The 16,296-nt window shown below is 44.0% G+C and overlaps 1 protein-coding gene across 6 annotated transcripts in view; it reads right to left on the reverse strand.

The window, feature by feature from the left end:
- EPHA5 (EPH receptor A5) overlaps positions 1–16,296 on the reverse strand; it is a 321,089-nt gene that overhangs the window by 256,949 nt on the left and 47,844 nt on the right. For all 6 annotated transcript variants that reach the window (XM_084626024.1, XM_084626023.1, XM_084626020.1 and 3 more), the window contains exon 3: positions 892–1,555. In XM_084626024.1, coding sequence (XP_084482150.1) covers positions 892–1,555 — 664 coding nt within the window. The remainder of the gene's footprint in view (positions 1–891; positions 1,556–16,296) is intronic.

Below are 16,296 nucleotides of genomic sequence, written 5' to 3' on the forward strand. Positions count from 1 at the left end.
TTCCCTTTTCTTGCTTTTTACAGAGAACTAAAAGGAGAGAGATACATTTGTATGAATTTACATATAATAAATTATGTCTTGATTTTGAAAACAAACTGTAAGGCTTCCAAGCAATAGTCCACAAGGGAGAAAACAAACCTTTAAACATTTTATCATCCGAAAACGCCCAAGTTCAAAAAATATATATAACCATTATAATGGGCCAGATTCTGATCCCTCATTCACACTGAATAGGATGTTACGCCACAAGAAGTAGCACTGGGCCAGATCAGCAGTGTATTAACGCCTAGGCTGACAAGGCCTAGGCCTAGGGCAGCAAATTTGCAGAGGCGGCAAATTTATAATAGCAAGGCTGCTTCCCCCGGTGCCGGTTCGCGCCATCCGCCCTTGGGCCTGCCCCAACTCCACCCCTTCCCCACCCCCTCCCTGCCCCTATTGGTCCCCTTCCCCAAATCCCTGCCCCGGCCCTGCCTCCTCTCCTGAGCACGCCGCGTTCCCCCACTTCCCCAGACTGTTTCACGCACAAGCACCGGCAGGGAGCGGGGAGAAGCAGGGCCCGGCGGCGCGCTCAGGGGAGGAGGCGGAAGCAGAGCAGAGGTGAGCTGGTGCAGGGCGGCAATTATTTCTGGGTCTAGGGGTGGCAAAATCATTAATCCGCCACTGGGCCAGATTCTGAACACTCTCAGCACTCTGGCAGTGGAAAGAGTCCTTTAACGAGGAGTTGATTACAGCCTCTTTCCAGAGCTCTGGTAAATGAGAACCAGGTCCATTGACTTCAGTGAGACTATCTATGACACTTGGTACTCTGCAGCATGAACGAGCGTACTCGAATATGACCCAAGATGTGTGCAATGCAAAACCAGAGCATCAATTTCCCTTGCAAATTCTTACCGTGACAGGTGCTGTTCTTCTCCTCGTACCCTGCCTTACACATGCATTTTCCAATGGGCACCAGCCATTCCCCTTCGGCACTGCAATGCATCTTTGGAGGCTCATCAGTCACAGAGTGGTTCACACACGAGCCTGACACTTCCAGCAGCTGGGAGGAATCTGCCCCAGTGATGGTGTCAGGAAAGAGGGCCAGGTTACGGATAATGGAAGGGCACTTTTTGTAATACACCCTCACGGAAACCAGGGCGATGCAGGCACCTACATCCTGGAAAGCCAAGTAAAATCCCTTTTTGGTCAGAGGCCCAACATCTCTGACCTCAGTGTTCAGCTTCATGACCCGGTCTCCAAGGTCGAGCTCAGTGAAGCTCTCATCGGCGGCAATGGTGTCAATCTTGATGTACTGGTTTTCTTTGACGTTCCTCCCATCTTCATCATCTGATTCAAAGTAATACACATTGAAAGTCTCTTTGCAAGTCCCGAGTCCTCCTGGAAGACTGTTACAGTCCCTCAGAGTGAACTTGAGTTCGATGAAGATCCGGGAGGCTCCTTCATTGGAGATCCAACTAGTCAGAAGCCAGTTGTTCTGATTCTGTTCCATTACTTTGCACACTTGATATGTGTGTATTGGTGCATAATTTTCATCCACCTCACCAATTTCTTCCCACTGTGCAAAAAGAGAGAGGATTACTTAAAAAAACGAACAAAAAAAGCAAGCAAGCCACAAATCCCTAAAAATCTTAACTTTCTTGCAAGAGAGCTACACTACTGGAAGAAATGAGAATGTTAAAATGACAGAGATTTCCATACCCTAGGCCAGACCCAATGCCCCACAAAGAAAGAGCAAAGATTCCTACTGAACATAAAGGCCACTGAGTAAGCCCTTTTGTTTGGAAACAAGTGAGAACAGGTCCAAAATTCTTTTTTATTGTTGCTTTTGTTAATTATTGGTTTGTTAAGCAATCGCATTAAAAGAGATGCAGTATTTAAGGCAAGACTGTGGCTTACTCTATGCAGCTAGGCAGTGGAATGAAGTTGTATAAGGGTCCCCCATTTTTTCACTGCATGACTCCACAGCATCACTGAATAGCGCACAGGAGGAAAAGCAGATTCCTCAGTGCCTCTCTTCCCCTCCATACAGGTGGGCAGGGAATGGGCAGAGAGGGGCATGGAATATGTGGAGCTTTGGCAAGTCAGAGCAAAGAGAGAAGTACTCTGCTATCAATATAAATCCATAGCAGATTACTTCCCCTAGAGCAAAACTGGATGAATTGTGACCCCTGGACTACTCCAGGGATTGTGCACTACACATTGCATCTTATGCAGGGTACCAGGTATAGTCACAATCAAGCCATTAATGAGGATTGTCTAGCAACATTTCTGATTTCAAATTATTTTTAAATGTACCACTTTGAAGGAATGTTAGTCAACTGCACAGCTGCAAGAAGCACAGAGATATCACCTAGAATAACACCCTACAACGCTGAAGACTGCTTTCCGCTAGCATCCAAGTTCTCTCTGCTTTTAACAACTGATGTGTCACTTTTAAAGACCCAATCACCCCCCTAAGTGGTACGGTGTTGCAGACGGGAGCCTTGGAAGAACTAACAGGTTTTCAGTGTTGCTCATTTCTCCTACTTTTGATCTGTTGACCTGTAAGGATCTAATTCCTAAGATCTCTTTCATCTACTCTTGGGGTTGTTCAGTTTTGATGTTTGCTTCTGATTATATTGGCCAATGCATCATTGCGAGAACTCTAAGTACACAGAGTATAATGTGAACATGAGGCAGACCCTGGTAACAAAGTAATAGCCACATCGTGGGCGGAATACACTCTAAGGCTAAAGGCCTGTTTCTAACAAATATTGTCTGAAGCCTTCAGCATCAGGGTATTAGCTCAGGGCAGAGGTGACAGAAACCACCCTCAAGTTAGAATCACCAGGCTAATTGTTTTCATGAAATTTTTGACACACATTTTAAATGAAAGAGAAGGAAATAAATGACAGGAAAACACAACGGGCTGCCGGGCTGCTGAAAGGAGAAGCCGTAAAGCCACAGTAAGCAGAGCCTTTTGTCCCCTCCTCCCACCACTCCCTCACTGGCTGTGCCTACGTGGCAGTCCGGTGGGCGAGTGCAGCAGGTGTGGATATACCCGAGCCGGCTTTCATCCAGCTAGAGGAAAGTTGGGTTGGGTAATAACAGCAGCGAAGCCGCAGCTGCGTGAGAGGCTGCACTGGCCACCTGGGGCCCTGGGTACTTACCTGAGTGGCCTCTGCCCATGTGCAGTCACACCTCCCAACTGCAGTTGTAGACATACCCACTCCCGCTGCATTTTCTCTTCTTGTTCAGTTCTCTCTAGCCTTCCCCTCACCTCCTGGCCCCACTCCCCTCCCTACAGGTTGACAGTCTCCCTTAGAATCAGGGCAATTTATTTCTGGTTACACTGTGTGTCAAAACCGATCTGGGAGGAAAGGCTGGAACGCTGGCAACATGAATGAAGGGCTTGCTTCACCCTCCTTGGCACATGGAGCTGCAAACTGGGGCCTCCTGTCCTGGTGAGGGTGTGGCTGTCACGACACAATCAGATCTACACTTACAGGGCCAGAGTCAGCCCCTTTTCTCTCAGTGAGTGGCACCTCACTCTGTAAGCAGTCCCCCTAAATTAGGCCCCTATCTGACAAAGCCTTACACATGCATGACATATAATTAAAATGAGATTTTTCACCACCTTTTCTCGGCACTAGTAAATCAGACGTGACTTGGCACTGCAGCCGATAAAAGTGCGAGTTTCGAGTTGATGATGTCCCTTTCATTGAATCTGGTTTTGAGTTTATACAGAGTTAGAAAAGACCGTGAACGACAACGAACAGTTACTATGTGGGAATTGTCTGATCAAGGGCGCATGCCCATGCGAGAATGTGTGAGAATGCACGGTGCTGGTGAGTCAGCTCCTGCACCAATGAAATCAGTGGAAGTTTTACTGTTCCCTTGACCGGGAGTAAGAGCTGTAAAGGGCTGACCTCACATTTTGTGAAGACAATGCTCATTGAAGTTAGGGAGGCAGTGTGGCCTAGCAGCTATCACCCTAGACTGGGACTTAGAAAACCCAAGTTCTATTCGCAGCTCTGCCAGTGACCTTGGATAAGCCTCTTTGTGCCTCAAGATGCCCATTTCACAGAGGTGCACTAGTTCTGACCTCCTTTGTGAACTTTGAAAACTACTGATGAAAAGTGGTATAGAAGAGCAAGGCATTTTACTTCAGTGGATGCATGGTAGAGGCCCAAATATGATATTTAGAGAGCAGCTGACCCTCCATATAATTTGCTCCATTTCCAAGTAATTACACTTTGCTACAGTTGACCATTACACCATCTGACAATTTCTAACAATTGCTCTACTTAAAGGAGTGTAGAAAATTTGCAGAATGATGTTGCTTATTGTCTATCTGCACAAGACGGCTGTTCAGAACACCCAAGTCTCAGGCTCTCCACCACTGTGAAATTAAGCTGATTTTCATAAAAGCAAATCTAGGATTTGTGGTTGTGGGAATATACAGAAACAGAAGGCTCGTTTGTTTAGATATAAAAATTAAATCCAGCAATATTTCCTGTTTCCTTCAAGTGCTAAAAAAAACCATAAGAGAGCAGATACACGCAGAAATAGATTAATTGAGCCAGATTCGGATCTCAGTTGCAGCAAGTAAATGGAGCATAACTCCACTGACTGCGGTCAGGATACAGCACTGTAGCTGAGATGAGAATCTGTGGCATCAGTCCCACCTGCCATCAAAAATAGAGCTGTCATCAGAGATGGAAAGGAAAAGGAGGTGCTAATGAGTTAAGGCTGCTTATCTCTGTACATTCACAAGGGAAAAGCATCCAGATCTTATCAAGGCCTCCCACCTTTCACACTAGGCTCTGTCCTGCCATTTAATCTGATCTTCTTTCTTCCTATCTTCAGGTAGGAGAGGACCCTTTATTTCTCCTCTGATTAGGTGAACCACTTTGTTGTTGTTGTTGTTACTCTGGAGACTGTAATCATTCTGTTACCGTTCTGGTTCTTACATCCATCCCTGAAAAAGCATCAGGGGCTAATCACCATCTTTTCAGCCTGGTCTTGACTTTCTTGATTAATATTTTAGACATTATACAAAGCACTTCAAACAGCACAGGAATAAAAACAAACTAGAAGGCCTAGCTGATGAAATATGTGCCATAATGGTTCATGAAAAAGAAAACCTGGCACATTAATATGACAACATCTAGCTGAATGTATTTGCATGAAAAAATTAAGTACAGCAGAACCGAAAAATTGCATTACACATTTGAATTCCTCTCTGCAGTACACACTTTTGAGATATAAATCAATGCTATCTGCAGGAGTAAAACAAAAACGCAACATTAATTTGGTGCTAAATGTTTCTTCTAAGTCTTTAATAGCCTTAAGAAGAACAACACAAACACATTGCAATGGCCTCATAGTAAATCATTTATAGAAGACCTGTTTCTGAATAAGAGATTTTCAGTAGGCTTCAGCTCGTGAGTTAACAGAAGCTAGATATGCCCTTTCCTCCATCAATACGAGGGCATTCAGTTCACACAGACTGCCAAGGGAAAAGCCAAAAGATACCATGGATCCAAGTCAAAATACAAGCCAAAGAGCTCATGACGGTTCAGCCTCATGTTCAAATGCTAATTTTAAAGTACGTACACAAACAGGCAATGCCTCTTTCGATCTGTGCCATTTCAGGAGTCACCGCTTGATGATGCACAGCTATGGGTTGCTACTTTCTAAAAAAAAATTACAGAGTGAGAAAAGGGTTCCAAATTTCAGTTGTAAGAAGAAAAGTATCATGAGAAACTTAGACACTGGTCCCTTAGGTCCTTCATTTAAAGCCACCAAGGGGCATATGGCAAGACTCCATATTGCTTGACGGTGAGAAGTAAGAAGCTAAAAGAAGAACCTGAAAACATGTTACCGCTCTCGGGGGAGGGTTGCCATATAAGATCAAGGACAGTAAGATGGGACAGGGGATCTCAAACTTTTTCAGAGTGTGAACCACATCCCAGTAGACACCTCCCCTCCCATGGGCTGCCTCATGGACTACCTGAGTTCCCATGTGGTGATTATGCCACATTCATGTGGCCGCCCAGTGACTTGCTTACATGGAAACGTAACATTAGGAAAGTACTGATGTATTTTAAACTGAGTCTTATGAGATCAGGGTTTAGTCCATTTGGAAAAATAATTCATCACATTGTCTCTATTCCCGCTTCATTTTCTCTCCCTCTCCCATCTATTTTATCCGTCTCTCGCTCACCCTACTCCTTTGCACACATTACTTTGTCACTTGGTCCTTCTCCCCTCCCCCACATCCTTCCCTGATGCATGGTCCCCTCCCCGCCGGGGCATTCCATTTCCATGGATGGGTCTGCTTCCACTGACACCCCATGCTGCTGGCTCTCAGTTACAGGCCCTGAGTGCAGCCGGCCTTAAATAGGAAAAGGGCTAATAAATTATTTTTTCCACATGTTTGGTACATACCCAGAGCTACAGTTTCCTCCCAAACTGTAACCCACACCATGAGAAAACCTCACATTTATCAAGACAATATTCTCAGCCATCCAGTTATATATTTTCCCAATCATATACTCCCCCCATAGAAACCAAAGGCATTCCACATAACCCATCAGAGTCCTACCTAAAACCAACCTCCAGCTCCCTCTGGGCCTTGCAGCCTGCTTGGAAGGCTAACAAACAGAGCGTGCCCGGTTAAATTATAACCAAGCAGCTGCAGCTGGACCACTTCCATCAGTCTCAGATATTGGCCTACATGGACCACTGCTCTTATCTGGTAAAGCAATTACTATGTTCCTAGGCTCCCTCTCGCCTCATGCGGCACTGTATACTCAGTCAACTGTGCCAGCAGCAATCCTGCAGCAGATCTTGGTCATCCATGGAAAGTGAGGGGCCTCGCCTCCACCAGAGATCTGTGGGGTTGGAGCCCCATGGGACTTAGGATGCAGGGTGGGCTGGAGCAGGGCACCAGACATTCCTCTCCCCATTGTCCCTTGCTGACCCTGAGGATATCCGAGTCATGATCAAGTTGGGAGTGGTTCCACTCTCTGCGGCTAATGCTGCATTGCATCCATCAAGCTCATAAAGGGGCCATGAGGAATAAGGAGTATAGAGATGACAACGAGAGGCCAGTTCTGCACATGCCAGCTTGGGGCTCTCCTTTCCTACAGATCCCTGGGATCTAACCTCTCCCACCCAACCCTGCTGGCAAAGGAAGCTCCATGGAAACTCTTGCACCCTTAGCCATTCCTGAGGCTCTCTCCATTGCAAAGGAGGATCCAGTCCGGGTTCATATCCCTTGCTTTGAACATTTGAAAGCCGCCGAGATAACCCACATGTTCACACCCACCCTAGAGTGAGGCAAATTCTGCCCTGGGTTATAGCAATGCAGCCACAGTGACTTCAGATAGCTTGCACTAATGCAAATGAGAGCAGAATTTGGGTACATGTGAATTCCTGCATTCAAAACAAACAGAAAACCCATTCCCTCCCCACAGGGAGCTGAACAGCCTGGTGCGTCACAACACTTCTGCGCTTTCAGGCAGATAACGTAGGGCAAGCTCTGTCATTTCCTTAGGAGCTGGCTACCGATCAATAGCCTCCAGCTCAACACTGGCAAGATACAAGCACTGCTTTCTAGCACAGAACTTTTCTCAGGCAAACTGCTCCTTTCCCCCCGCCTTTGCGATCGGGATTTTTATTCTGTGCAGTTATTCCAATTTGGGACAGTTGTGAACACTGTTACGAGGACACTGAACATCACTTCCAGAACATCACACTAGGGAAGGCACGTGACAATCCTACGGGTCGCAATTATTGCTAAATGGCAAGCGGTGTCTTCCAAATAAGGTGTAGGTATCCCCGAATTATTCTTTCATTAGTTCTCAGTTACTTCACTGTAAGACAACTTAGTCTGACATTGCTCTGTCTCTCAAGACTCATTTGAAATTGGCCTAGACCTTGGTTACCCTACCAGGTGTGCCACCTATTTCTGCTACCAGCCACGTAGCTCTAATGTCACTTGCACTAACCAAGTCTTCCAGAAGCAAAAGCAAAAACGTACCTTTTCAGACATCTGCAAACTTGCCTCCAGCTACCGTATTAGAAAGTTCAAAAAACAGGAAATCTGTCCAAGCAGATTCTCCTCCGGTGTATACCCTGTGCAACCTCGCTGGGGTTAGACGAGGGGAAATCTTTATTGAAGAAAAGAATAATACATACCCTCCCGCACTGCAGAACCCTGTGGAAGTGATAACACAACTTGTTTCTGGGTGCTCCCAATGACTGCGGCAATGCACAGGCATAGACGCATTGAGCTTGCTTTGCCACCCTGCTAGTCAGGCAGACACCAATGCGCAGTGCTGCCGTGTTTTGCCATTTTATCATGAGGTTAAGGAGAGTTAATGCTATTCTTAAAGCCCCAGTTCCTCGGTCACGTGATTATGTGACAGGTTTCAGAGTAGCAGCCGTGTTAGTCTGTATCCGCAAAAAGAAAAGGAGGACTTGTGGCACCTTAGAGGCTAACCAATTTATTTGAGCATAAGCTTATGTGAGAATCTCAGCTTTCAAAATAAATAAATAAATAAATGAGAGATTCTATCCCTCCTGGTTTTGGAGGAAAACTTCAAAATAGGCTCAAAAACGAGGTGGCAAATAAAAAGAACCTGACATTTATCCTACGTATACATCTCATGATTTTGGGGGCCTGGCTCATCATTTTTGAATGCTGGGGTTGGGAGCCGTTTCTCCTCTCCAAGAAAGTGTGCTGCTTAAACTGGCAAACGCTCTGGATAGCAGTAATGCCCCAAATATGGTTTCTAGGCACTGCCGAGGTGATGGATGGAAACATGGGTGGCCAATCACAGGATTGCAAGGAGCACAGATGCAGTTGGCTTAAAGATCTGCAGGATAAACTATGTAGATCCCCAGGCAAGATGAAAACATGCTGGCCACCTCTCCCTTCCATTTCAGAGCTACCACTCGCTCACTGGTCACGGGTTCCAGTTCAGAACAACGTAGGCATGTACTTAGCTTTAAGCACATAGTTCCCATTTATGCCGATGGGACTATTTGGCTTAAAGTTAAACTTCTGTGGAAGGGTTCTGCTAAACAGGACTAGCCATGGGGACTAGTGGCTTCCTTAAAGATATAGATCTACAGCAGCCTGCAGTCAATCCTGCACAACTTTGCACTGGAAGGGGAGTATATTGCATCCAGTTCTGGGCACCACATTTCAGGAAAGATGTGGACTAATTGGAAAAAGTCCAGAGAAGAGCAACAGAAATGATTAAAGGTCTAGAAAACATAAGCTGTGAGAGAAGATTGAAAAAAATGGGTTTGTTTAGCCTGGAAAAGAGAAGACAGAGAGGACATGATCAGTTTTCAAGTACATAAAAGTTACAAGGAGGAGGGGGAAATTTTGTTTTTCTTAACCTCTGAGGATAGGAGAAGAAGAAATGGGCTTAAATTGCAGCAAGGGCTGTTTAGGTTGGACATTAAGAAAAACTTCCTAACTGTCAGGGTGGTTAAGCACTGGAATAAATTGCCTGGGGAGGTTATGGAATATCCATCATCAGAGATTTTTAAGAACAGGTTAGACAAACTCCTGTCAGGGATGGTCTAGACTCTAGATAATACTTAGTTCTGCCATGAGTGCAGGGGACTAGACTAGATGACCTCTTGAGGTCCCTTCCAGTCCTATGATTCTATGATATGTGCCATCATGTTTTACAATATCCATGTGTTCCTTTACAACACACAAGCTACACAGGGTCTTACAGAGCTTTTGTTGATCCTGGACCTTTATATAAAAGCCGTCAAATCAGTGGCAAAATTCCCTTGAGTACAATGGGAACAGGAGCAATTGTAAAAGATTTTACAGAAATTATACAAGATCCTTAGGCATAGCAAAATTATATTTTTTAATGTCTATAATTTTGATGGACAATATCAATGTTTATTTGTCAGCTTTTAAAGATATTTATCAGTATAAATTTTCATTACTGTACAACATTACAGGCTTTAAGCATTTGGGGATTTTTTTATCATCAGTTTAAGTTTTTACAGCTGCAGAAAAATTATGATATGGAATGACAGTTGATACTAAGATCCACAAAGTTAATGCTTTATAACCATTAAAACACCACTTGTCAAAACCACATGTAAACATATCTACAGAGTTTATATGAAGTACATAAAGAGTTTCTGGCACTGCCTATCTGTACATTTCTATCACCATCATTAGAAATATTTTTATCGGTTTGTGTGTGCAAAGTGAAATCAATGTTTACCGATACAAATCAAATCCTTTCAACCCTAAAGTCAAACAGCTTCCAACCACTTTTTCCAAGGTCTGATATTAAGGAAAAAACTTTAGAACTCAGGAATTAACTTTCTTGTCTCTTCTTGCTGACAACACTTAGTTACGCCAAAGGGACATAATGCACAAAAGGCATACAGTAAAGAAAGGATCTAATCAATTTCTTCACTCAGGTAAGAATTTGGCCTAATTAAAAAAAAAAAGTGTGTAAAGACAAATAGTCAGCAGCAGAATATTTTATGGTGGTTTGGCACGTTCTCCTCAAGTTCTCTAGTTTAAAAGAAGAGAATATCAAAAATTGAGCTATTTTCCTAACCCTTTTCTGCCTGGTTGCACTTCTCTGATGGCTTTCATTAGAGCCACTCTGTTTATAGTCAAAGAAACAAAGCATGTGTAGTACATACTGTACTCAGAAGAAGGTGGGACCTAATCCATAGCCCACAGAAGTTAATGGGAAGCTTTCCATTAACTTCACTGTGGCTTGGATCAGGCCCCCAAAAGATTATTTATCCTAAAGAAAGAAATCGGACACAAAATCTTTAAATTGAAAAGGGTGGGGGGAAGGAGGGGTGATAATGAATTTGGAATCCAAAACGCCTAGCATGCAATACACTCGAACTGGGTCACGTAATATTTTCACATCCAGTACACTGAGAGTCATAACAAACAACTTTATAAAATATTAAACAGTTGCAATATATACAATTTAAATTAAATAAAAAGATTGCAAAAGCTCAGGCCATGTTTTTTTTTTTTTTAAATTTGGATTAATCTTCCCCAAAATGTTTTTTTTTTTTTTTAAATCTGGTAAGTAAGAACCGATCCTAAGTGCTTGATAAAACTTGTGTTCCATTTATAATTTCATGGCATATCAAAACTCACCCAGGGAAGGAGTTTAGCATTTCAGTCAGGACTCAGAAGGATGCCTGCAGCTCAGAAAACAGCCTGCAGCTTAGAATTCTCATTACCCTTCCACTGCCATCCCCCACATTTCTCAGTAGCCCTGCTCTTTCAGCAGGAGATTCCTATTTTTGTGTAATCACTTCAGCAATTACCAACACTCCCCCGAGACTGACACCTTCAGACATGCCTGGCATTTCGGCAGCCACCTTGGTGGTACGCTTGTCCTTTGCTCCCAAGCTGCTTCTTCTAGACCAGTGTGGATAAAAAGGTCACGGCTAACACCAACACACTATTTCTTTTGCACGTTCCGACGAGGAGATGCACACAACATGATTTAAAGGCTGGGCACGGGATCCTGCAGGCAGTTGCACCGCAGGAAAGACAAAGTTGCAGCTACAAAGAGAGCCAACGCTACTGCCAGATGACAGTGCCTTGGGTTTCACAATTCGCTCAGATTCAGTTTGTCAGCCTCAGAGCTGATATCTATATTAACTAACGAATGCTCACATATTCCCTGCCATCTTTTGTGTGCTAGGTTTCAAAGGGAAAAGGTTTGCCTGGCGGAGAGCAGACTTAAATAAATAAAGAGAGGAATATATTCAAGTTCCCGAGTAAATTCTCACTGCGGCTGCTTTCAGGGGCTCTAACTGTACATAAGTGCATCTGAAAAGACATCTGCATCATAAGGGTGGCAAAGTAGCTGACCGAGAAAACAAGATTTAATCCACGTTAAAGGCTACCCAACTCCACGCTGAGATTTATCAAGGCAGGTTTTAACTAGAGACCTTCTTTTATGTCCCTACATGATGCTGAACTTTTGGACAACCCAAATTTAGCACAGGCTGGGGGAATGGTTCATGTCCCATTTCCACTACAACATGGAACCACGTTGTACATGGGTTGGATGGTACCCAACCAACTCGCCCCTCTCTGGGCATGTGCTGTACACAGTCTTTAATTACATGGCCACTTGTTAATTTTTCTACAAGACCTTTACAATATCGCCATCCCCAAATGTTCAAGTATTGTGAATCAGGTTCCTGCAAAAATCATGACTTTAGCTTAAAAATCATGAGATTAACGTCCCTCCCACACACACACCCTGAAATGTGGGGTTCTTTGCCTTCTGGTTTTTGAGTCTTTATGATGCACTGGGGTCAGATTTTTTAAAGCTTTTCTCCACAACCATAAGGACTAGACACTTACTTCTTTGTAATGTAAGATGGGAATTTCTCATAATCACATGACACCAGGAGCTGAGAGTTTAAAAATACAAAACATCACAAAATTAACACAAAAAGATTGCAAGAATTGGCAACAGGATGGAAGCATTAAGATTACACAGACAACTGTAAATCTGGCCACTGAGTGCTTGATTTTATAACCTAAATATTCTTCAAATACACTGGGTTGTGGTGGATGTTCCTGCTGAAGCCCCAAGTCCCAGCAGGCAGCTCCCACGGGGCTGAGGCCCCAAGACCCCCCTCCACACATGACAGAAGCTCCTACCCCACCACACTGCTGCAGGGCAGAAGCCCTGAGCTACCCGTGCCCCAGTCTAGTAGGTGGAGAATGGGGTGGAGTGGAGGTGCGGGGGGCCCTGCGAGCTGCGCTTTAAGTGTAAAAGAGCCGAATGTGGCTCACGAGCCATGGTTTGGCCACCCCTGGAATAGATAACAAGCAATACAAATACATGCAGATTCTAGATGTCCAACATAGATAACAAACTATAATAATTTGCCAAAAGAAAACCCACAATAAGAAAGGATAGGTGTACAACCTCAATGTTTTTTTAAGGCACCTTCACCCTAAACTATAACATCTGGGAGATACATGCTCAGTAACATTACACGCAGGTGTTAACAATGAGTTTTTCCAGGAAGGTTTCTTCTGGTGCTTTAGTCCTGAGACCGAAAGCTTTGCTCTCACACTTTGCTTATTTATATGTGCAATCAAGGTTGTCAGAACCATAATCCAAATGGGAGGTGAACCCGGCTGGAGGTTACTGTAATCAAAACAAAAGAAGTGCCGGATCTCTAATCAGAGAAGGCTCTGACCTAGACCAAGAACAAAGCATGCTGAGTACATTACTGTCAACCCAAGCTTTAAGAAAAGAGAAAAGGTTTGAAAACCTGTGTGCACCTTCTTTGGATTAAAGGTACGATCCTAACAACAATTCAGCACCAGAGCTCAAATACCATGGTGATCAGCATGAGAGACACAGTCGGAAAGACAGTCCAAGCACATTACATTTCCTTGCTTATTATAAAGATCATTGCAGAACAATTAAATACATGACATAGTGAATGTGTTGCATACACCTGTTAGATTAATACACAAAAACTCTAGGACCAGATTTTCAAAAGAGCTCAGCCACACAGCAATGCCCATTTTTGGCATCTACACATGTGCCTGGATTTTCAAAAGGTCTCAGGGCCAGATTTTCAAATATCCCTAAAGATGCAAATAGGTGCCTAGTGGGATTTTGAAAAGTATTTCAGCAAGATAGGTACCTAACTCCCAGCTGTGTCTTTGAAAAGCTCATCAAAATTCAATGGGATTGAAGCATGTAACTCCCTTAGGCTCTGGAAATCTAAAATGGCCAGATTTTCAAAAGTGCTCAGCACCCATCAGCTCCTACTGGAAATAAGGGAAGCTGCTGAATACTGGGCATTTTGAAAATCAGTCATTTCACTTACGTACCTACATGGGAGCTGTGCTCTTAAAAATCTGCTTCCTGATTGGTGGGTGTTGAGCACTTTTGAAAATCTGGTCCATAATGCACAAAAAGTGACATTTAGCAAATAAATCTATTTTTCTAATATATATTCTGACATTTGAGTAAATAAATCTGTATTTGAATTTTTTAATATTAACTCTATGGGGGTCTTTGTAAAGCTTATGTTGAGAAAGATACTTTTCCCCCAAGAACAAACCTTACTTCTCCAAGCTTTAGCTCTTGCAAAGTGGTGAAATCACTAATCAGATCAACTCAAATTCTAAATAATTATCATCAGCTACCTCATATTTTCTGAGAGTGAAATTAAAAAAAATGGTTTTAAAGTTTCCAGTGAGAAAAATTAGTTAACCGAAGAGTGCATTTAATGAAAATAAAACAGATTATTAACCTTGTAGCTCTCCTTATGTTGCAGGCAAGACAGATATAGTTATACATACCCTGGCCAAACCAAATGTCACAGCATACAATCTGCAGGGCCAGATTATAGCAAGCCTATACAATGTATCAGACCTTGCAGAGAGTGTACTATTTTACCCCTGCTCTCTAATCTGTCCGAAGCTTTTCACACACACAATATTACATTCATGGTTTAGGCCTTAACAACTGCACCCATAAATCAATTTCAAATCTTGCATTAATCATCTTCCTGTAATCAGTGGCTATTCAGCACAAATTTACATCTCATTTCTGTTGGCCAAACAGCCACATTAGGCCTCGAAGCTTATTCAGGCTTAAATGATTATACTCCCCTAATAAACGGTGAAGTCCTCTCAGTCCGCTCGCCGTGAGCTGCATTAACGACATTCGGCAGAAGCAGAGGCCCGGGAAAGGCAGCATTGCGTGCAGCCAGCACCAGGTGCCTCCACAGCGAGCCACAGTGTGACTTCTCTGATACTCCCAGGCGGCAGGAAGAGGACGGTACGCAGCTGTGTACATGTGCATGGGCACATGCACACTTGTGTGGGTCTGTGCCGGTGTGTTGTGCATGCACGTGGTAGCAAACATTCAGGGCTATATTGTGCCAATAAGGGCCTGCATAGATAAGGGAAATTTGCAATCTCAATACATGATGCACCCCCTCTCCCCCCAGTGTAGACACAAGAGCAAAAATGGGCTCTGCGGTTTAATCCACTGATTTACTGGCAGTAATTCACACTAGTGCAAGCAGCGTTTTACACAAGTGTAGTACATCGACTCTAGGGCTTTGCACTGGTGTAGCTACTTGATAGAGGGTGTCTCTATAGTGCAATCATGGGGTGTGATTGCAGCTTGGATGGGGCCTGGAAAAGTAAAGCCGTGGCAGTGTGACCGTCAGCGCAGGCCAGCCTCACAACTAGCTACCCAGGGTCCTGGGCAGCTGAAGCTCACACTGCTAGCTCACCAAGCTAGCACCCTTAAAGCTAGCTCGGGTATGTCAGCTCGAGCTGCAGTTACCCCCGTGACCACAGCATAGACATACCCATCGACACAGCCCTGTGTTGGGAGTAGGGCAGAACCATGCCCACCTCCAGCGGGTACTGAAAAGTATGCCTGTTCCTACTCCCCTTGCCAGGGCAATCGGTGTTTTGGAAGGGGGCTCTCGCGTATCCCTCTGTCTCCCTTTAGGGGTGCACCTGTAAAATTACTCAGACAGTAGAGAATGACCCTTGCAATGGTACAGGGATCTTGACCTTTAGTAACTTGCCAATGTCACGCAACTGTGGGCAGAAACAGAAACGTTAAAGTAATTACTATTAGCGTTACCACAGTGCGCCGAGGGGCCCTGCTCATGGATCAGGTGCTAGGTGCTGTACAGACGCAGAAATGAAGTTCCGTCTCTTTCTAGCTGTCCTGAGTGCCACATCTTTATCACTGGAGGACGTCAGAAGAAAAGCAAGGGCTGGATTTTCTGAAGAGCTCAGCTCCCACGGAGGCAGCTAAATGAGGAGGGCATGTTTTCAAAAGGGCTCCATACCCAGCAGCTGCTATTGAGAACAATGGCAACTGTTGGGTGCGTAGCTCTTTGGAAAAGCTGGCCTCAAAACCCGTCAGGCAGCTGTAACTTGTTCACACCACCTTTGAATCTGGTCCCACGTGGCTTTCTTTGATCAGCTTAGTGCAGGGTATTATATTTTTAATGGCTAACGCTGCACTTCCTTTCTGGATTGCCTTCACTTCATAGGTGTGACAGAGGAGATTATCACGTCCCAAAGGTTGTATGTAGCTAAAGCATGAATAGTTCAAGATGGGTTTTGCATGTTCTTTCCTGTGATCCCAATAATGAAGCAATCCATCTTGATAGAACAAAGAGCAATTATTTAATTAAAAGATCCTCAGTAATCTTATATTATTTAACTGATATAAAAGGCCTCACAGTGATTGTACATTC

The sequence above is a fragment of the Lepidochelys olivacea genome (assembly GCF_965140295.1).
Source record: "Lepidochelys olivacea isolate rLepOli2 genome assembly, chromosome: 4".
Lineage (NCBI taxonomy): Eukaryota > Metazoa > Chordata > Testudines > Cheloniidae > Lepidochelys > Lepidochelys olivacea.